This window comes from Neopsephotus bourkii, unplaced genomic scaffold, assembly GCF_033783945.1.
Source record: "Neopsephotus bourkii isolate Nb327-2 ecotype Australia unplaced genomic scaffold, CSIRO-AGI_Nbou_v1 NB_1279, whole genome shotgun sequence".
Taxonomy (NCBI): Eukaryota; Metazoa; Chordata; class Aves; order Psittaciformes; family Psittacidae; genus Neopsephotus; species Neopsephotus bourkii.
The window spans coordinates 2,623,379-2,645,680 of NW_026901764.1; the positions used below are offsets into that span (position 1 = coordinate 2,623,379).

Sequence of the window (22,302 nt, forward strand, 5' to 3'; positions counted from 1 at the left end):
GAACTTAGATTTATTTTTATTTTTTTTTAAAGTATCCATCACCTCCATGGAATTATACATACATATTCTCAGGTCCCCCTTACATACTCCCTCACTGCTGCAACCATCAGTGGTGTGTGACCACTGAAATACACAAGCACTTCTATCACGGCAGGAAACAGAACGACCGCATCCTGATCAACAGAGCACTGGGGTGTCTGACTGCAAACACAGGTGTGAGCATTTCAGGGCTTGACCTCTCTTTAAGGACCTACTGCAGAAAAAAAACCCCAGAAACAGTATACTGTGGTAGGAGAAACTGTGACTTCTTTCCTTTTAAAGCCCAGAATCAGGAAGAGAGCTTATTCTCCTCTTTCCCCTACCCATCCTTCCCTGTTCCACCCCCCCCTTTATTTTTTCTTTCTGTAAGTGCCTGCATCACTTTGCATGTGATGGTCGTTCAGATTTGCATGAATGATGACACAGTAATCAATGTGTAAGACAGTTCTCTCACTTTCCCAGGGTACTATTTTGGGAAATACAGTAACAAATTAATTTTCTACAATTTCTATAACCTGAGGGGAAAAAAGTATATATTTTGTAACAAGACAGAGATACGCACCAGCAAAACAAGTATCCAATGACTGAACCGCAGGGTGTTTTTTAATAGATGGTATTAAGGATTCTACCAAAAGAATCTTATTCCAAATCACTGAAAGAACAACAAAGCTCATTACAACCAGATAAATGTATGGTTTTAGTGCCTTAATCCTTTCCCTGCAAATCACACCAGTTACTGACTGATCTGTGTACAAGGTTGATAAGATTACAGGTACCAGGACAATAGGTTCCTGTAAAAAGATGGTAAATATTCAGAAACATGATTTACCAGGGCATATTGCATTTCTCTTCAAAGAAACAGAATTATTACAAAGCATACTGTTTCACATCATTTCTATCCACTTTGAGACCTCTTTTCTGCATATCCTCGATAAAGAAAAAGCTTGTTTTTATCTTCCTCCATCACTGCTTCAGAGGACTTTAAGGAAAAATATAATTCAACATAATAAAACTGGATATGTAATATTGGAGAATATGTAATATTTTTTTTCTTTGCTTCTTTCTTTCAACAAAAATAATGTAAATAATATTTTATTTTCTTTGAAAAGGAGCACAGTTAGGTTTTACTGTTTTGTTTTTTTTTACGTGCTGGAGGCAGTGGAGTTGGCTGAGAGGCATGGGGGTACAGTGAAAGGCTGTGGAGAGACAAGAAACAAAACTGGCAGCATAAAGTTATTTGCTTGTTCCCTCATGGAAACTTGTTGCTTAGAACATTGGCTGGGCTGTGTTTAAATTTAAATTCTGATGCATTTAAATACCACCACAAATAGAGTAAATGCTAAAAGATGACAGTCTAAACAGCTTAACAGTTTCCAAATTAACACAGGCTAATGTACTTTCAAATACTCTTGCAAGCAGGAAGAAAAAGAGATGGTGGTACTATCTCAACCCTCTTTTCTCATTACTGACCTGAATTCAGCTATGCCCATCAGGAAGGGGTTTTGTCTGTTAGCCCATGCTCTTCCTTAGAGCTCTGTGTATTCCTTTACATCTCATCAGCCAACCCAACAGCAGACTCCACCACCCCTTGTTGCACAAGACCTGCCCTTAGCACCGGCAGACACGGAGTGGACTGTTTACAGGACTGGCAGCAGAGATGATGAGGTTGCTGTAATAAGCCCATCATGTAGTGGCACATTTTAAAAACAGGTCTAACCAGACAATGCACATAATAACCAAAATTAATGCTGTCCAACCAGCAGTGGCTTCCCTTTCAGTACCTGACCCACTTCAAGATTGTTGGAATAATACATGGAATAATAATGAAGTGCTTAACAGACTAATTCAAGTCTCAGTTCAAGTAAAAATTCAATTCTGTAATGCATGCCTTTGACAGTCATCTTGCACAGTATGACTGCAAAATACACCAGCAAAAAGATGGCCTATAATTCACCAGCGCTGCAGCTTCTCTTACGGCTGTAACTACTGCACCATCAGCTTCTTTCATACACACCTTGGTCTCTGTCAAACAAGGACTACAGCAGTACAATGTAACAGGATAAATGTCTGTGTCTGCTCTACATTGCCACTGCTAGAACAGGAGATGCTACCACATTGAGAAAAGACACTCTTATGTTACAGACCCATTTTCTAGCTGTGAGACCATTGCCTCACTGTCAAGTGGAGAGAGATTTGGTGGGAGCAAATCTTCTGTGCCACACTCACATTACAAAAGAAATTCATGCTGCAGCAGTTGCAGCCAGCAGTGAAAGCTGCAGTGGTACAGTGAGACACATGGTTCAGGTTCAGAAATTTGTCCTACCGCATCATGACAATCTGCTCTGAGATTGTCATGGCCAGAAAGAGCCATGCTGCAAAACACTCAAGGCAACTTTTCAGGAAAATAAAAAAGTTTCTGTTAAAAACCATGGCAGAAAATACTGTGCACAAATCCAAGTGAAAACTGAAAGGTTGAACTGCACCATCATACTACACAAACACCTATCAAAAGGTTAGGGGTGACCTGATCTTGGTGTATAAAGCACCCATGTGGGAAAGTGATTTCTGAAAGTACTGCCATTTAAATCAAGTAGGAAAAGACAACTTAACAAAACAGTTGGAAAGTGAAGCAAGGTTAGAAACGATGCAATATCAAAGGTAATTATTCCCTAAAACTATTTACCTACAGATGCGACACATCCTTCACTATTCAACCTGTCAAATGAAGCTCTGTAACCTACTAAATACCAAGTCAGAGTCCTAACAAGGTGAATTTTGTCAGGACTAGCTAACTGCCACTTTCTTCCCAGACAGAAGCTCTGGAATTGCTGAGGCACTCGCTTCAGCAGTAATTGCATCAGCAGTTCTTGGCACCGTATGCAGATGCAGGTGGGTACTGTAGCTATTTGGTAGCATTCACCCACTCTGTTGCTGTGGCACACAAGATGCTGGTAGAGAATATGTGCTCCACAACAGTTGACAGATTTTATTCTTATGAGATCTAATTTCTTAACACCAATTCCATTTCTTTGGGACTGGAGGAAGTTGCTTGAAAGTTGAGGGAGAAACACATGTCAGAGTTTTCACAGTTACACTCACCAGAGATTATTTTATTTGTGGCTGTTACTGACTTTCACACCTCAGCTATTTTGACGTTTCCTGTTTGCTAAGTGACAGAGAATTTGTCACCAGGCATATTTAAAATGCCTGTACATTTGTGGCCTTTTCACATTCAGGTAAGAATTCTAGGTTTCCCACATGGGAATTTCCTCCTTCTGAAATATATGACTTGTTTTAAAAGCAGCTTCTGCACAGGAGAAATCTCCAAACCAGCTGTACTTTGCATACTTTCCAGATACTTTACACTGCAGTAGAAAGCCTTGAGAAGCAGCGTGACTAATCTTCAGTCTTGGATCAGATATTTACTGGAGAAGCAGCAGTGTCAGTTTAAGATGTGACTGACATCATGGTGTTTGTCATCGCTCTGCAGCAGCTGGAGAGTCAGCCCTACTGTTTAATGTAAAAGACTTGCATAAAAGAACCAGTGTTTAAATTCCAGAGGAAAGTCAGGTAGGTGAACTGACATCACTCTTACCAGAATACTAACCTGCTGCCTTTGCGCTGAAACACATGCCCAGATGATTTATTCTGACATTTGAGCTGTACCAGGAAGAGAGTAATTTCCAGTTTATGGGTGGGAATGGACGTCTTCAAGTGCCACAAAGACATTTCTACAGTGACCGCATGACTGTAGCCTGACGAAACAGTCATTATTTTGGAGGCTGATGGTAAACATCCTCTTCCAGACCTGGCTCTGCAGACTAAAGATGCCAAGCATCTAGAATGGATATTCGCAGAAATCAGGACCTTTCCCTCAGCTCCATAAATTGGAATTGTGCTGCTCTTTTCCTAATCTGCCTGAGACAAACCACGTTGGTTAGTACAAGCCTGCCTTTGTCAGCTGTTTGAACTAACCCGGCAGAACTTGCCTGAAGCAGAGTGATGTGCATTTGTTAACCTGGATACACCTTTTTGGCAGAGTTGGGCTAGTGGTAACTCCTGGCTATGGTGAAAATGTGAAACTGGAGCAAGACTTTCAGCAGTCAAAGGTGTTTGAGAAATGGTGATGGCACACAACCTCCAAAGAGTTAAGTACATTGCCAAGTACAACTGTTCACTTTTTTAGTTCTGCACAAAAATGTGAAATCCATGTAAAACATGACAGTCCTTCAGCTACTAAACAGCTCTCAACTCACAAGGTTGTGTTCAATGCAAAAAAGTGACCTTTTAACAAATATTATACCATGACAATAAATTCAGACAAGATGCCTCTTTAAACCATTAAGATTATTGCTACTATCTTTACTACACTGTTAGCTAAGGGCCAAAACCCAGTACTTTTATAGCACTTTATACAGCACTAGACAAACACGGAAAAATAGGCAGTCTTCTACAAAAAAGCTCACAAATGATGTAGATAAGGCAGGTTATGGGGAAGGTGTGGCTGTAAGGAAGGCATGTGTTCAGGAATGGGATTACAGTTCCTGGACTTTCAGTCTAAAGGAAGGCCTAAAGTGAAGGAGAGAAAAAAAATCACATACTAGACATCTTGAACCTGCTGTGAACATGCACAAGCTCATCTATGTATGCAAATGTCTCTCTTGTGCAGAGAGTACAGCAGGCTTGGTAAATCAGCCCCATGTGTGCTAAGGCTGGCTTTTTGAGCAGTCATGACAGCGATGCAAGGTAAAGATAAGCTTTTGATGCCAAAAGGTTTTGTTTTACCTTCAGGAACTGCCTAAATAAATAGTTCCCTGGTACGTTAATACTTGGTAAAGCAACTCCCATGAAATGGCTATAGTTTCTCAAGATATTACAAGACAAAGTACAGTAAAAACCCAAGATCATAATGGATGAAAAGCTATATACATTAGAATGAAAATTTATATGCAAGACCATTTTCCCAGGATGGATGTATCAGATATGTGGCAAAATCTTTCTAGTATAAATGCAGTGTATGTTAACAAAAGCTTATTGTTACTGATGTATCTTATACAACAGTCTATGCTGATAAAAAACCCCAAAGATATTGTAATAAACAGTAACAGCTTTTCCAGGTGATACTCAGGTTGGCAATCACATTTCTTGATGTGTCTTTCTGAGCCAAATTCTTTCTAGGGTTTGAAATCAGTTGTGGCTATATCGCAAGGCTTATTTGGCTCCAGCTACCTGGCTAGGAGATGTTATATTCATGTCATTACTAAAATCACTATTTTGATTTAAAATGCTGTTAGTGTGTGCACAGAATCTGCCCATATGGCATAAGCCAAGCAATGATCCTCAGATGAGCTACCTTGCACATAGCACTCTTTATTGCACATATCCATGATATTCCTTAATTTGAGCAAACAGCAAGTTTGATATCACTGTAAATAAAATCTGAATCTGTAAAACACTTCCCTTTTAGTATATAGAGAGAATACTAGTAGTAAATTTAAGACAGGAAATAAGAATTATTTCTGGAATATAATTTTCGTCTTCTCAGTTCAATGGGGTCCTTCCTGGGAGTGGAGAAATAAAAACACAAAATCCTGCAAATTGCTTGACCATAATCTCCCTTGCCTACTTTCCTGGTTCTTCTAGTTCAGAAGTTATAGCAACTAGGAACAGGTATGTGCTATCATCAGAAACCTTTTTCAACCGCTAATACATATTTAGTTATATGGTTCATTACTTTCTATGTGTTTCAGGACTATAGTATAAAAAAAAAACAACAAAAGGAGGTGAAAATATAAAACAATCACAATATGCTGGCATTTTCAAAATGATACAGTTTCATTTTTTTGACCAATATTGCATTTCCTTCAATTTTACTTTAAAGGCCATTGTAAGGGTTATTTCTGATGTCTGCAATGTAGAAGGTAACTGTATGTATATACACATATTAGAAACACTTCCCATTCATTTGCCTGTGAAAAAACAGTGTTTATGGTTGGCTAAGGCTCCAGCCCCTGTTCCCTGAGTCACTGAGCAAATATTCCCTCCAAGTTCAGGAAGTGCAGCAGCAGGGCCAGTCCCGACCCGGGAGGGCTGTCAGGCATACCTGGATGGTGGCACATGTGGTCACTGGCTTCCTCTCCTGACACCACTCTTCCTCTGGACTCCTCCTGGTAGGGAGCAAGGGGGGCTGGCAACCCTGGGCAGAGGGGCCTCTCAATAGCAGGTTAGCAAAGGAAAGGCCACATCCACCTTACCACAGCCCCAGGCACCCACCAGTAGCAGCCACTTGTGGGAAGTGGCCAAGCTATGCCAATTCCTTGCTCTGCCTGTTGCTGTCTCTGCTCTTTAGAGAGGCCAACCGAGACTAAGCTGACCTACAGGCTAGCTCTCAGACCTGAGCACTTTTCAGCGTGTCCAGTGCCAGACCGAGGCACTGAGTGCTTTCCATCTATATAGAGGTGCTGAGCAAGGTTTCTTTTTTTCTTTCCCTTTCATTTTCTAGAACGTAATCTTTGATCTAGGCATGAAGAGTTCCCCCAAAACAGGCCGACGTTCTTTGTAATCTTGCCATCAATCTGCTTGCCTTTAAGAAGTCTCTTAATCAGTTTGAAAGGGCTTGGGTTCACCTTAGCTAAAGACCTTCAAGAATTCTCCTCCTCAAAGATTTCCAAATTTATTTTAGTTTTTCAATCAAGTATTCATCTTCGCAGAACAAGAACTGAACAAATGTGTATTGAGGAAATACCCATGGGATGACTTTTAACTGCAAACCTTGTCCCCAGTACTGGTTTGTGAAGGAAAATGAAAGCAGGTAAATTCTAGGGTGTTTTAGGAATAATAGAAGCAATGTTTGTGCTATTTTAGCCAATTCATTTCCAAAATGCTGTAACAGTTTAGCAACCCCCAGACCTCAGACAACAGTTCAGCAAGCCTCGCTTAGTTTGAAGATTTCTTAAAACCAAGAATGCCAAAGATTTTTCTTCTGCCAAATTAGGCAAAGTCAGCCAAATGGAAAGGTGTAAATCCTGTCCTCTTGTGTAGTCAGTGCCTCTAGCTGTTCTCAGGACCTGGCAGAGATTGAAGTTGCCTGCTATTAGCAACTAGAAAAAGCAGGAAGGAGAATGCTGGCTTCTAAATTAAACAAACAAAAATACTTTTCTTGTTAACTTTTAAAGACATGTATATTTCTTTCACACCTAGCACTCAATACATGGTCTTATTTATGTGAGTGGCTGGAAAAAAGCCAAGGACTTATATACACTTGCATTGCGGAAAGAGACTGGGCCAGCTGGACTATTAGGAGTTGGAAAGATTTTTTATCAGAGTGGAAGGTTCTAAAGACGATTTCACAAACCCCATCAGCCAGCCTAATGCTGGCCCAGTTGCCATAGCAGAAACATGTCTAAAGAATTTTTCAGTTAGTTAAAAGAGTGATTCATTTCATTGTAGATTTTCACTCAGGGAGAGTGTCATGGGTTTGTTTTTAATTTCTTATTTAATGCTGCTTTCACGTTTCAGAACTGCCCTGACTTCAAGGAATTATCCCAATGAACAATAAGACATCAGAATAACCCTGTTATTCAAATACATCTGTTACCCTTAATAGCATCTTCCAAACACTGGTTCACCATGGGTAAGAGAACACATATATAAATGCATTTCTGAGAATGGGAGAAATGATTAAAAGTGACTTCTTTGTTGAGGTTTGGTGTAATGTATAGCTGGTACATCATATACGGGAGCTGTGATGTTACTGCATACACTCGGGTTCCAGTAAATACAGTACTGGGCTGTTGAAACAGTGACATATGGTGCTAAATAACAAGAAAACTAAAAGATAGCTATGACAAGAAATGTTAGGACATTCCAGAGTTGCTTTTTAGTATGCATGCAGAAAGAAGAGAGGAAGATCAAAGTCTGGCTCTGCATACCTTCTGCCAAACTCCTAAAAAGCCTGTATGGTCTGAAGAGGGCTGAATAGCTGAAAAAAAAAAAAAATAAAAAAAATAGATGCAATTCTTTCCATAGGGAAAAAATAATTTTCTAGTCATAGCTCTCCAGAACCCAAACCATTAACACTCTCTGTCTCTCTCTTCATGTCCCTTTCCACTCCTCTCTTTCCTAGATATTTGCCACCAAAAAACAGAAAACATCCAAAGCCAGCCTTCCCTGCATAGAAATCTACACAATACCAAACAATCCTTCAACATAACTCTGTCAAGCTCTTTCCATGTGTGTCAGCATTAGCTTATGATGCTATTGTTAGGATTTTCCCTTTTGATCTTTGTAATCAGCATCTGTGGCTTACTCCTCCTGTGCAGAGCTGCCCCAGCCATCAAGGTCTTTGAAACTGCCACACCAACCAGAGCAAGGCAGGAGGCTCTCATTGCTGCAAGACATTGCTTCTGCCAGATGTCTTTCTTTAAAAATACACATACACATATATATACACACACATATATATGCATGTATATAGATGTATTTTTATTCTCAGTAGAGAGTTTTAGTTTGCTTACCAGCAATACATAGCTCAAGACCTACCTCCTCATTCATACTATTACTGACATGTATCTTAAGAAGCCCCTCAAAACTTGAAACTTAGACGTTTATTTAAAAATTATTGTGCCTTTCAGGCCTACGTGCACATGAAATCCATTGGAGCCCAGCTGCTGCATCTGGGGAGGCGGTGTTCAAGCTGGCAGTCAGATGCACACAGAGCTTAATCACTTACTGCTGACAGAGCTTCATCCAAGGGGTCATTTCTGCAGCCATAAGAAAAGAAGATATCTACTTAGGTTGGCAGGAGTTTAACCATTAGAGAAGGCTTTTTACTCACAGTGTTTTCTCCTTGGTATTACATGATAAGTGGAATGCAGAGGATTTTGCTCTGTGTTTTAATGAAGGCTTGTGGCAATGGCAGAAATCGTCATTCAAGGATTTCCCAGGCCTACAAGAATGACTTAGCTTGAAGGATTGTGCATCCAAACACACAGATTACTCAATAAAATCTATTACTTTTCTCATGCTTATAAGTCCTAGTCCTATGAATCAAGAAGTCCGTTGGGTAATCCGGCATCTTAATTATATTTTGGTGGCATGTGAAAGATTCTTCATGATTACCTTAGGCACTAAGTGCTCTGTTGCTGGACAGCTTGATGTTCAAACAGCTCTGGCTCATTTTCCCTTTGCTTAAGCATTGTGCAAGGAAATATTTGCAATGCACAAGAAGATGCAGGGGTCATAGGAACAATCCTGAATATGGGACAGATTTTCAGACAGTTATGCCATAAGCAGTACTCATCAGACGAGCCCAGTGTCCTGGTAGCCTGCATAACAGCAGCAACCCTGCTGCTCAGGACCAGGTGCGGCTTTGTCATCAGAATATTCCATTGCTGTTTCTACCTCTTTTCCCCAAAGCATGGGTACCAAGGCATATAGCTAAGGGTGTCAGTCTAAATTAGAAAACCAGCTTCAAAAGGTAGCCTAATATTTCCTACTCAATTAACAATTCTCTTGCTTTAGGTGTGGAAGCAGGCAATGTTGTCTTCTCTTTAATGCCCATACCTACATGTGCAGCAAGGGAAGACATGTTGCCCTAGAAGCCCCAGCAAGTTCCACACATAAAACTGCATTACAATTTTTGGTAGCTGGATGTTGCCACAGGGCAAAATGAGGAATGAAGCTGAGGGCTTAGGGGCAGCAAGCAGCAGTCTGATAAGCAGTGGAAGACAGTGTAACTTAAGAATCTGTCGTCTCAATGGCCAATCCTTTGAAAGACTTGTTGCCATAGGTTTGGATTGGCTTTACCTGTGATATTCTTTCCTACATCTCTGCTTTTAGCTGTAGTAACTAGCCTACACACGTTACTGGACAGCAGGATTACTGCTGTTTTTAATATATTACACCATCAGGTGAGCTGTTGGGACAGAACAGCTGGACAAGTTGTAACTAGCCTCCTCCCAGTTAGCTGCTTGGTGGTTCTGCTTCTCAATTAGAAACACATCTCTCCAGTTTTACGTTTGTACTGGTTTACTTCAGCTAACAAAGAAGGTCCAGAGTACAGATCTGTTGGCCAGAAGCTCTAGAGTTCTATACTGAATCAATCTCCCCTATACCCCACTGCATGTTGCACAGCTTTTCTGTTTCCCCTTAGGAAAATGTGGTTACCACCATTCACCTGCATTACAAATACCACTTGTATGAGGGTTTGAAGAGGTGGTATAGTGCCCTTTGTCTCAATAGCGTACTCTGAAAACTGATGTTTACTTTATACAGTGTACAGGCCTATCAAATAAGAATAAATTAACATTTTAAAACTAATTCATTAATTACTTTAAACCTGTTTCCTGTTGGCAAAGGACTGTGAGGATGCATGGTCCTTTGGGCTCCTCACCAGCATGGCAGTCTTTTCTAGCAGCTCACACATACTGCACCCTGGAACGACTATGCTGTGTGGCACAGATTTTCCCAGTCAAGGTTCATTTGAAGTTGGTTTGCTTGCATTGCAGTGCTTTGTAAATACTCAGCTTTCCCAGAAGCTATTCTGTCAGAGGAGGAAAAAGACAGGAGAAGAAAAAGGGGGAAACTAGCCAACCAGCAACAAAGGAGGCAGGCAAAGCCACAGCGCGCTTCTTGAGGGGCTGCAGGCACTGCTGTACATGCAGCAGAGAGGACAAATTACTCCAAGAGCAGTGTGGTCCTGCACGCTTTGAAATAGTTACATGCACACAAACAAATCACAGTGTTTGCTGACCACACAAACAGAATACAGTGTGTTTGCTGTCTCCATATTATCCCATGCAACCAAAGTTAGCATTACACCTCTGAGCTGTAATTTGCATTGCAGTAGAGCTCCTGTTTTGCATGTGCATATACACACCGTCCCGCTTCACTAATTCCACAGCAATGTCCCATCCTAGCTCTTGCCCCACCCTGCCCTCCATGAAAGACCAGGACATATATTTCCCTTGCTTTCAGCAGTGAATGCAGCAGTCCTAGTCAGGAGAAAAAGGAGCAAAGCTGGCACACACACACAGCAGCAAGGAGTTAGCTGCAGTTACAAGCAATGTTTTAAAAAGCTGATGCCATGTCCAAATCTGGGCAGCTTTATGATACTTCCATCATGAAGACAATGTCATTTTCTAAATATATGAGAAGTCTATACTGGAACATGGGACACATGTACTCTAACTGGCCAATTCTGATCCTACTAGCAGCCTAGAGCTGAGCTCAAGCTATTCATCCTGCTTCTTGGACAGCTTTTACAGTCTTCGTCTTTGTCAAGTTTGTACCTACAACTAAAGTACTTCATCCAGCTGGGGCAGAACTACTATAAGCAAACAAGAGAGGGGCACAGATACACATTCTTATTCTAAACAAAATAGCCTTTCAACAAAATAATTAATCTTAAAACAAGAGAGAGAGAGGTACTCCCTATCCTCACTCAAATGCACTCTATATAGAACCAGTTTTGATGAAACCAAGATGATCCAAGTCAAGAATGGAAAACACTGGGTTTGGCAAGACCAATTATCAAAGGAAAAAAAATCAATCTCAAGGGGAATTGCTGGAGATCGCAAATATATGTAGGTCCATGTTTAATATTAAAACCTTAAAAAGTCAATTGTATTGTATCTTGTATTCCTATCAGTACACAACCAAGCACAAATCCCAAATCAAAACAAAGACTGCTCTTGTACCTGAATTAACACATATGATCTGTTGGGTAACCAGAGTACGTTATAAACAGATCAAAAAGATGCAGTGCATTTTCAATAACTAGCCTGGGCTAGTAAGATTTTTCTTTTTACTACTGCTAGTTTACAGGAAGGTACTTTCTGTTCCTAAGGATCAGCGTGATCAACCACAGCAGGAGTCAGGCCAACAATCTAAACTTGGGAGGGGGGGAATGTTTTTCAACATCTAATGCTAGCTGGTTTAGCTATATTGTTCTGATTTGTGGGAGAAGGACATTATAGAACACTCCAGAATGGTTTGGGTTGGAATTAGACCGTCTAGTTCCAACTCCCCTGCCATGGGCAGGGACACGTTCCACTAGATCAAGTTGCTCAAAGCCACATCCAGCTTGTGCTGATCCTCCTTCACTACAGTAAACTCATTGTATAGAGATACGCAGGGAGGACAGAATACACAATAAACATCAGAGGAATCATTCCTTGTGTTTTTTTAGTAGTGTGGAGCTTAGATGTTCTCTGCTCTGCACATCTGTGCCTTTCAAGTTTGTTCATCATGAATTGGAGGTGGTTTAAGGTCAAAAGGAAAATTATGGTGATTTTGGGGTAATCCTTCAAAGGGATTTGCCAGGGTGACACCCACTGCCATCACACCATACAGCTGCCCTCATACCTACCCAGCACTGCAAGGAAAAATGGGTGGCGAGGCAGGTGCTGGTTAGATCATCACCAACACCTACAGTTTCGAAAGGAGAGATCAAAACTGAGATTACAGTTGTAGGTGGAGACGCAGAAAACACAAGGCTACCTTCAACTGTCTCTTACCACTTGCTATCAGCTAGTCTGTATCCAAGTTTCTTATCCCATCAATTTACCCTATCACAGACAGGGAGGTCGCTTCTAATTCTTCCCTTAAGCCCTTGCCCCTTGTAAAGCCCATTACAAAAACTAAAGCTGCTCTAACAACCAACCAGCACCTATCACCTCCTCACTCCTGATCACAGCATTTGTCCTGGTGCAGGAAAAATAGGAGCCTTCATCCCACTGTGCCTCTAAAGACCTGTGGGCCCACACAGGGCATGGAGGCAAGTACTTCATTCTTTCAGTCTTCCTTTTTCTTCCACTTCACTAGAATCTAGGCTTTTTTACTTAAAACTTACATTCCTGTAACTTGTTAGTCATCCTTACTTGGACAATTAAACACTCGTGGTTAATAGCCCTTCTACTTGAAATCTACAGTTTCCTTAGAGCCCCTTAGCCATCTTTCTCAGCCTCTCTCAGTTGGACCTCTCTCAGTTTACCATCACACAGATTTCCACCTGGGTTTTCCAGGAAAGTTTACTACTCCCTGTTTAAGACTTCCTAATTGCGTATAAACTTCTGTTGCTTAAGCAAAGGAAATTTGGTTTATACCTCCTTATTTTCCCAATGTGCATCACTGTGAAATCTCACGTCCAATTCTTTGTGGCGGATCATGGGAGCTGTAGTCCTTTGAAAACTGACACCGTGCTGGACTTTTTCACCCCCTTAAGCTGTAGAACAGTTTGCCCCCATTGACAAAAAGGATGTTAAACTTTGCTTTTGCACAGAATGTATCCACTTATTTTTCAGTCAGATAACACGTGAGCTATAGCTCACAAATAGGAGCTTTCAAATGAGGAAAGCTAGAGTAAACATGTATTTGTTAATAATGGCATGATGTATCTAAGCACACTGTATAATTAATACTTTTGTAAAATATTGCTCAGAGGAGTAAAAGCAGCAAGGAAGAGGAATGTTACATTTAAAGTGCTAAGAGAGCATCCATGGTAAGTGGTTTGCTGGGAAAAGGTAGCCAAGGTGAAAGCTTACTAAAAGAAAGAGCTGGATGCAGTGGAGCCTGGGACAGAATTCAGCCAAGAGGAAAGTAAAGGTATCAGCATATTCAATAAGATACGCAATTTAACAGTTACAGGAAACCTGAGTCTACCTGTTAAGAACAAACCCCCAGATATCTACTATGCCACAATGGAGGATAGCTGGATTATCATTTCCAAAAGTAATGCAGCAATTTCTCACAATATTAAAGCCAAATAAAGCTAGTGCCAGCATTAGCCTGTTACTGGTTTGACATTATTAGGGATGTGCTGCTGAATTGCTCTAGGCTCTTGAACTGAACTTTTTGATTTCACCTATTGGATGATAGATGACACCAATAGTACCTGAAAGGCCCCCTTTTCAAAGCACAGGGAAGGGACAGTGCTGGGATGGAAGAGAAATATACCACAGACCTCTCAGGTACAACCTTGTTTAACAGCACAGACTGCATGGTCTGATATTGCACTATTACAAGCACCTTGAAATCTGTATGTACTTTTCCAAAGGAACAAGACACCAGAAAGCGACCAAACAGCTCCATATGCTAATACATTTGAGCTATGTGGCTCAGAGAACAATGAAGAGGTAATAGCATGCACCAAAGATTGATGAGACTTGGCTTTTACCCATTTTTGCGTCATTCTTGACTGCATTCTTCCTGTCTCCTGGATAACTGCCGTCTGGGAGCTTCAGCAGGAGCAAGCCTGACCCAGGCAGTTGAGACAAATGATTCTTTGTAGCTTGTTGCAGTGATGTTAAAGCTGGAACAAATTTCATTAAATGGCAATCAGAGTCAAAAATACAAGTAATGAGCTATTTTCTATGTAGCAAACAAAGATATTAGATGATAGCTTTTGAATGTAAGTAGTGATACAAGAGGCAAGCTAAACAAAATACCAAGAGGAACATGCACAAAGACTTTAACCAGAAAGTTTCACACAGCAAACGTACCCACAGGGCCTGTTTCACCTTCTTCATGACACATACATTCATGGATGCAGCCGTGACTTCCCCAGCTCAAAGAAGATGAGTGCCAGGACAGGTCATGCACAGGGAGAAAGAAATTCCATGGCAGCACACGTGGAAAGCCAGGGGAGAAGGAACGAAGCCAAAGGCCAACCAGCTCTTAGAGCAAATCATTCTTTTCTTCAATTCTCTCCCATCAGTGTGTAAAGGGCACATGTGAATAGGTTTTGGATCTGAGCCGGTAACTTTTCCCAACAGTTTTGCAAAGCCAATTTAAATACTATTGACCCAGCCTCCCATCACCAGCTCATCTTAACAGATAACCAGAAGAATTGGGGTTCTGAAAGCTTTCTTGAGGATAAAACCTACACTAGTACAATTTCACTGCTGTTGAGTTCATTTACATTAACAACATTTAAATTTTGCTCAGGGTCTTTAATAGGAATTCAAGTATAACTGTTGGGGTTTTTAAATACATAGTTCAAAAATTGGAGCCATCTGAACTATGCAGGGCAGCACATCTCCAGTGTTTATTTTTATTTCTAATCTAGACTTTACATCAGCTGTCCTTGTGGTTTGATAGTGTGAAGTACTGGAAGCCTACCAACACATACATATATAAAACTTCCTTTTTGGTTCCTGCTGGTAGAAGGACGGATTCTTTTTCTCTTTGAGTCACTACAAAGTCACTGTTCAGGCTAAATCAAGACAAATGTGAACACATGATATCCGAACAACGGATGTGAGGCTGCATTTGAAGGAAGTATGCGGAAAAGGATTGTGTCCTAGGGGTCTTCAGTAGGAGAGAGTGCTGGCAACCACTTGGAGAAAGGATTCTATTACTGCTGTGGTATTTGGGACTCCAGACGGCAATGTTTAGAATGTGCTCTGCTCAGACGGTTGTGGGAGCAGCCCCTCCACCATGGCGACTAACATATGGCTTTGCGCTGTTGCTAATAATCACACAACAGAAAGAAAAAGAAGTAAAAAGTAGGACATCCTTGCATACGCAGACGATGAAAGACTATGGCTGCATTTTCCAAGGATGCAACCAGAAGTTATAAATTGCTATATTGCATATTTTCGCTTCTCATGTTAATTGAAAAAACAGCATATTTTTTGCAGCTAGCCCATTTATTTTGCTGAACTACTTAGAGCTCAAGGATGCTGTTCAGTACTAGCTGGGTACAAGCACAACAAAAGGCCAAGGGCTGCTTCTGGTATACTTATTTTTCCAGGTATGGATGAGTATCTTTTTTTGCAAGGCCACAGCATCCCCTTTCAGAATTAATGGATCTTCTGTCACAAAGGCAAAAGAAATATAAGACAAGTTTTCTCACATGCTACTGGAAAGGTTGCAGGACTTTTGGGGGTTAGCAGTACAGTGCTCTACGCTGCTGTTTGTCTCCTAGACATGTCACTTTTAGCAATTTATAAGGGACCGACACGCTGAGTAGTTGACCCCATCCTCAGCACTAGACACTGAGCTGGCTATGGGAGGATAGGCTGTGCACGTGTGAAGCCCACAACTTTTCAGGCATACTTCAGCTGAAGGTATCCTGTGCCATTAAGCAACAAGGCTCAGCCGCACAGGGTAGAGACCAGAATACCAGTGTGCATTTCTGTCTGAGCTTATTGCCACCCACCTTATGTGTTCTGGAAGGCAAGAAGCCCTATGAAACTAAAGACATCCTGCTCCAGCCTCTCCTTTACTTCCCCAAATACAACTGCTCTGCTGCAGGTGGTAGTTTGCATCAATGTCAGGCCACTGTGGTGGGGCCCAGTGAAGACTGGGAGACCTGAATACACTGCACCAAGAGAGACCATCATCACTGTCACTGGGGCACAGCAACAGATTGGGGAGTACTGTTGTCTTCATCTCATACAGAGTGGGCTGAGGTACAGAAACAAGTAGGGTGTTTTGTCTTTGATTAAAGACTGGTGATTATACACATAAATAACTGCTGATCTCAAAATTCTAGGAAGTACCAATTACATTTTTCCAAAGGAATAAAGAAAATTTTTACAAAGTCATGCCACAAGTAGTGTTAATTTTTCTCTCATTTTCTGTTATCTTACTTGGAAGGCTTCTGTTATTCAGCTGGAGAAGACAGAGGTGGCCAAGGGCACATCATGGTCCATGATCTGCAAAGGGTGAGCAGCCCAGTGACTTGCACACAAACAATTCTGACTTGCAGAATCTTCATCCAATTTTTTCTCGTAACAACAAACAGACCTGAAAAAATAGTAGGATTAATTCTCTAACCAAAAGAGGGCTAAAGCAATAATGATAAATTTCATTCCAGTATGAACTACTTTGTGCAATACAGATTTAGCATACAGGTATTAATGTGAATTTTGGATAGCTTACCTGAATTGCATCCCCAAACCTTTTAGCTAGTAGCTTATCTTTGTTGATAAAAATCATTGGATTGCGTATTTAGGTGTCATGCATACAATAAGAAAAAGTAAAGATAGTAAAGTACTAGAAGAGAATAAGCAAAAGTAATTATTTACTTGAAAATCTATCCAATGATTCAAGTTTTATAAACCTGAAAATTAGTTGTATTTATGTATGTCGTGGTTTAAAACCAGTCAGGCAGCTCGTTCATTCAGTCCCACCCCTTCTTGCCCTCCCCCTACTCCTGGAGGGACAGAGAGGAGAATCGAAAAGAATGCAACTCCCACGGGTTGCGATAAGAACAGTTTAGTAACTAAGGTATAGCACAAATCACTGCTGCTACCACCAATAATAATGATGATAAAGGAAATAACAAGGGAAGAGAATACAACACCTCAGCACCAGCTGACCAATAACTTGCCTCCCCCAGCCCGACCAAGCACTGACTGATTATTTGCACTCATAGCAACAGCAGATTTATGTGGGTAAAATTTGCACACACAAAAAAAAATAATCAGTAACCTCATAGTGACTTACATTGGTATCGATGGCGCTGACAGCCATGAGCTCCTAACCCGGTTTGGTTTCAGTTACTTTGCAGGCTGCCATGGAGCAGCCGGCCCGGCTGCGCCGTTGACACACTGCGTTTAAGGTAACAGAAATGAGGGTGTCTTCATCCTGCGGGAAGAGCCGTAGCGAACGCAGTTCTGCCGCTAACAGCCGGTCGGGAGCGGGGCGCCGGCTCCGGCGGGGAGAGGCCCCCCCCTAGGGGCCACCGGCCGGGATGCAGCGGGGATGCGATCTGGGGGACCGGAACTGCCTCTTGCCTGGCAGCGGGCAAGGGTGCTCCTTACACGGGTGTTGCACAGAGGGCAAACCAAGAGAGAGGTCACCTGCTGCCGCACTGGCCTCTCAGGCCTGTGCTTCCACAAATACTTGGTGTTGTCCAAGAAATACAGCGGGGTTTACGGTTATGTTTCTATGCTTAGCAAGCCTTCTAAACCCAGCTGTGGGAATACAGCAGGGACAAGGAATTCCGTTAGTTCTCTTTTCCTGAGCCTGGCTCCGACCTCACAGCTCTTAAGAAGAAACTCAGGCTGTGGAAGAGTCGCCAGTGTTTGCAGGATAGAAGGGCTGAGGGGAGCAGAGAGGAGGCTGTGAGAGGACAGGGACAGCAGGGCTAGTGGGAGGGCTGTGATCATTAAGAAAGCAGCACCCATGCCCACTGAGGGCTGCCACGCAGATTTTGATGTGCATGCTGAACATGTACAGCACTTGTAGAGAGGGCTGAGTGACTGGAGATGAGTACAGAACGATGAGTACATCTCAGAATCGCCATAGCATGAGCAAAACCCTCCCTGCCAGACTGGCACACTGGCTCAGTACGTGGTCCCACAACCCAGCATCAAACAGCAGCAACAAGGTGGGTGAAATGGGGCTCACATCACCCACGGGGCTGCCTGTATGAATTTGCCTGACAGAGGACAGGAACTCATCTTTATCCAGGGGAGAGTGTTTTCCCCCAAACAATTCTCCATCATTTCCTCTCAGGATTCATTCTCCGAAGTGATCTATGAATAACTTCTTCCCCCCCCCCCCCCCCAATAAACCCTCCCAACCTAGGGATGAGATAACTAGGGGTAAGAGCCAGGCACTAAACCCCATTAACTCATTGCATCTGAAATCAATCATTGTATTTCTGTTAATGTCCCTGCTGGTGTCCTTCCCTCTCAGATGGGTTGAGTGGCTGCAAACACAGCCTAGCTGATGTGAGCTACGGGCAAGTGACTTCACCTCCTGCTTCTTGTCAGGCCTGTGGCTGCAATACATGTCTCAGCATCACCCACCAGCCAACTGGAAGACACTGATTCTATCTACAAACCTATCCTAGGGCACGTGTGGTTGTTGACTTCATCACTGCTGCTCCTGCTCTGCTAAGACTGGTTTTAAGAAAGCCTTGTCAAGAGTCACCATCCTCTGGTCACCCTCTCAGCTGCTGGGGCTTCAAGAGGTGGGGCCCGGTGTCCCTCTACTCTGGGCAGACCCCCATCAGGTCTACCTGCACCATGTCCCTCCTGGCTGTGCCAAGGGCTCCAGCAACGGGGGACCAGAGGGATCGGGAAACTGCGGTTGTGACAGTGATGCCATTTCACCGAGATGCTCTTCGGCATCCCCCGGAATTCCTGCAACACCGCAGCTACGGGAAACCCACGTTTTCTGCTGAAAGCCAGGCGGGCAAGCGGAGGGAGCCTCGGCAGCGCGTCCCTGCCTGTGTCCACCGGGTGTCACCGCGGGCGAGAGCGGCGGGGCCGGGCCTGGCCGTGCGGCCGCCCCCCGGGTGAACAGCTGGGCGGACGCCACCGGCGGCGCTGGGGGAGGCGGCCGGAGCCCGCGGGCGGCGGCGGCGGCAGGATGGTGAGCGGCGGGCGGGCTGCGGGGACTCCGCGGGCCGGGCTGCGGGACCCGCTGGAGCGGGCGGGAAGCTCGGCCCCGCCGCCAGCCCCGGGCCATGCCGGGCTGCCTCGGGGAGGGCAGCGGGAGGAGATGGGGGGGGGCAGAAATCGGGACAAACGGCTCTTGGGGACAGACAGCTCTTACCTGAGAGACCAACCAGCCGGGGGCAGGAGGCTAACCCGCGTTGCTTTGGGGGATGTGAACCACACCATCCTTAGGCTGTTGCTGCTGTGATAGTGCTACTCAGGGTTATTCTTCCTACGTCCCCCCACCCCCATGTCGAGTGTGCGGTTTGTCAGTACCAACGCGAAAGATAACAGTCACGGCAAAGCCAAACTTACTTACGCTGCTGCAGCGTTGCGTGTCTGCGGTTCTGCCTCCGCCGGGAACGTGCTCCAGGCTGGGTGATCCCGGACCTGGTGCTTCTGGGCCCTTCTCTGCACAGCAAAACTGAGTGCGTTTGCTCTGTTTTCTTGAATGCTTGTGAAATGCTGAGGTAAAGGTTGTGATGCTCACTGGAAGGCTTAAGTGCTGTCGCCACATAAAATCTTAAATGTAAAAAGATGGCATGTTTGGGCTGTATTTTGAAAATAAGTATGGCTTTTCCATGTTCATGTGTTTGCTTTTACAGTATGGATTTATAAATACATGCCTGAAGTCTTTGGTGATTGAAAAGTATGGTGAAGAAACATGGGAAAAATTAAGGTAATGTGTTCCCAAAAAATGTAGTGCATTGAAAGCAAATGCTTAGGAATTTAGGAGCAGAGGATGATGATTTCTCACTGATAAACAGCAGTTGATGTGTACCTCAAGTAATTATAAGAAGTAACTAGCAGGGCAAAAGCAAGAGTTTCTTACCTTCACACTCTACTGGTTTGTCCCAATTAATTTGTCATATCAGATAACTAAGGATGACATTTAGTCTTGCAGACAGTTGTGAAACAGATTTGCTGGCTTACTGGCACAATACTGAGAAGTAATTACACTGAAAAGATGTCATCCTTGATATTAAGTCAGTTTAATTCCAGCACTTCCAGAAAAGCAGCTGAATGTATCATCTCTGGTTTTGCCTTTACTTTATGAGCTCTGTGTTATTTTCTAAGATATAAAGATATATAAATGATACTTATATACATACACACAATAGCCATTGAAGCCAATATAAAAAAATAAGTTTTATTGTCAAGCCTGAGGAGACCCAAGGGCTTGATATTTTTGCCACATGGAACAATGACCCAGTAGACCAGAAGACAAACTAAGACTCCTCTTGCTTGAGCACCCCACAGGATGATGCTAGAGACAGTTTACCATAATATCACAACATGAAATAGCAGAAATGGAGAGGTAGATGCCACCATTCAGCCATGCTAAAGCAACACCCTTAAACCATTAGGGGAAGTAGTGTGCTCCAATATAATGCTTGAAGGAGGAGGTTGAGAAGTTGTTTAACAGCAAGCAGTGCTTAAATGAGTGCCAGTTGGGTCACCCAAGCATGTTATATTTACAGCACAGCTAGGACCAGAATATTGTCTTCTCTGTTGCAGACTGCAGGCTGGAGTCCAAGATTCTTTCTTGACTTTTGAGGTTTACAAAGATGAGATCACAATGCAGCTCGTTGACAAAGCTTGCAAAATATTAGGTAAGTGTCACTGTCCCTCAAAAAATGAGCCATCCTGGGTCAAGCCTGAGACTGCAGCCTAGGTTTTACTCTCCTGTGCTCTTTGAAATGCTCTCCCTATGTGGCAGGTTTTCTGCATTCACTCTTAATCCACCTGACAGCATTTCAAGAGCTTCCATTCCTTTCTTATTCCTTAAGGTACCTTTATTTTGCCAGGTGTTCCTGCTGACATGGTTCTGAGAGAGTTTGGAGAGTATTTCTTTGAATTCTGTAAACGCTCAGGCTATGACCACATGCTGAGGACACTGGGTGGAAATCTCTATGAGTTCATAGAGAACCTGGATGCACTGCACAGCTACCTGTCCCTTTCTTACCAGGCAAGTTCGAGTAGTATTTATGGAGCAGGTATGGGTAGACTCTGCAAGAGGATGCAGCCCAAGGAACAGCATCTCATAGGTGTGAATATATAAAAATATATATACATAAATAACAGAAAAAGGCTATAACAGGCTCTCCTATGTTCTGAAATGAATAACCCCAAAGTGTTAGGGTTATTTTAATATTATTTTTTTTCTGAGTAGTCCTCAGCATTAGATATTTAGATCATTGGCTCTAATGCACAGTAGATTTTCCTTCACAGATAATCATAGTTAATTTTCTGGTATTCAGCTTATTCACATGACTGCTTATTTTACTAAGACATGGATGCTTTTGTACAAGTAGAATTCACCAGTTTTCTTCCTCAAAAAAAGATACTGAAGAGTTTTTTGTTTGTTTCTCCTCAGGAGATGAATGCACCATCTTTTAGGGTAGAAAAGAATGAAGATGGGTCAATGCATTTACATTACTATTCAGACAGAAGAGGTCTGTGCCATATTGTGCCAGGTAATCAGATAGAATGCAGAGTACAGATCAGCTGGTAATGCAATATATATGCCACATAATCATATAGTTGCAGTCACACTTTGCTCAGATTTCAGAATCATTTTTCAGCTAAGGACTGGCCACGGAATTGGAGCCTGGTAGAATTTAGTCACCAGATACCTGCCCTTGGTATTGTCCTACTGCCTGACCACTCCTAGCTCCCAGTAGCTTCTATCAAGACTTATGATACGAAAATGCAGGCCATAAGGGTCCATTCCTGCTATAGAACACCTATAGAATTGCCTTCCTGGAAGAAAAAATAAAGTTCATGGTGTGTATTTTGTCCAACTGTTGATCCCTTCTCAGAGACTCCTGCTCCTTAAATTACAGTGAAATAAAAATTATAGTTG

At 42.6% G+C, this 22,302-nt stretch overlaps 1 protein-coding gene and 1 long non-coding RNA gene across 3 annotated transcripts in view; one reads left to right on the forward strand and one right to left on the reverse strand.

The window, feature by feature from the left end:
- Positions 1-19,899, reverse strand: LOC133218592 (uncharacterized). Of its 2 annotated transcripts, none has more exons than XR_009727201.1 (3): positions 19,752-19,899; positions 16,635-16,791; positions 1-253 (listed from the first exon to the last, which is right to left on the reverse strand). It is a non-coding gene; the product is annotated as an uncharacterized LOC133218592 (long non-coding RNA). The 2 variants fall into 2 exon arrangements; XR_009727200.1 differs by lacking the exon at positions 19,752-19,899 and adding an exon at positions 17,494-17,630.
- Positions 19,015-22,302, forward strand: part of LOC133218591 (guanylate cyclase soluble subunit beta-2-like) — a 17,558-nt gene continuing 14,270 nt past the window's right edge. The window contains exons 1-5 of the mRNA XM_061365172.1: positions 19,015-19,371; positions 20,042-20,115; positions 20,955-21,049; positions 21,245-21,405; positions 21,814-21,913. Of these exons, the coding sequence (XP_061221156.1) occupies positions 19,114-19,371; positions 20,042-20,115; positions 20,955-21,049; positions 21,245-21,405; positions 21,814-21,913 (688 nt within the window). The 5' untranslated portion in view covers positions 19,015-19,113. The remainder of the gene's footprint in view (positions 19,372-20,041; positions 20,116-20,954; positions 21,050-21,244; positions 21,406-21,813; positions 21,914-22,302) is intronic.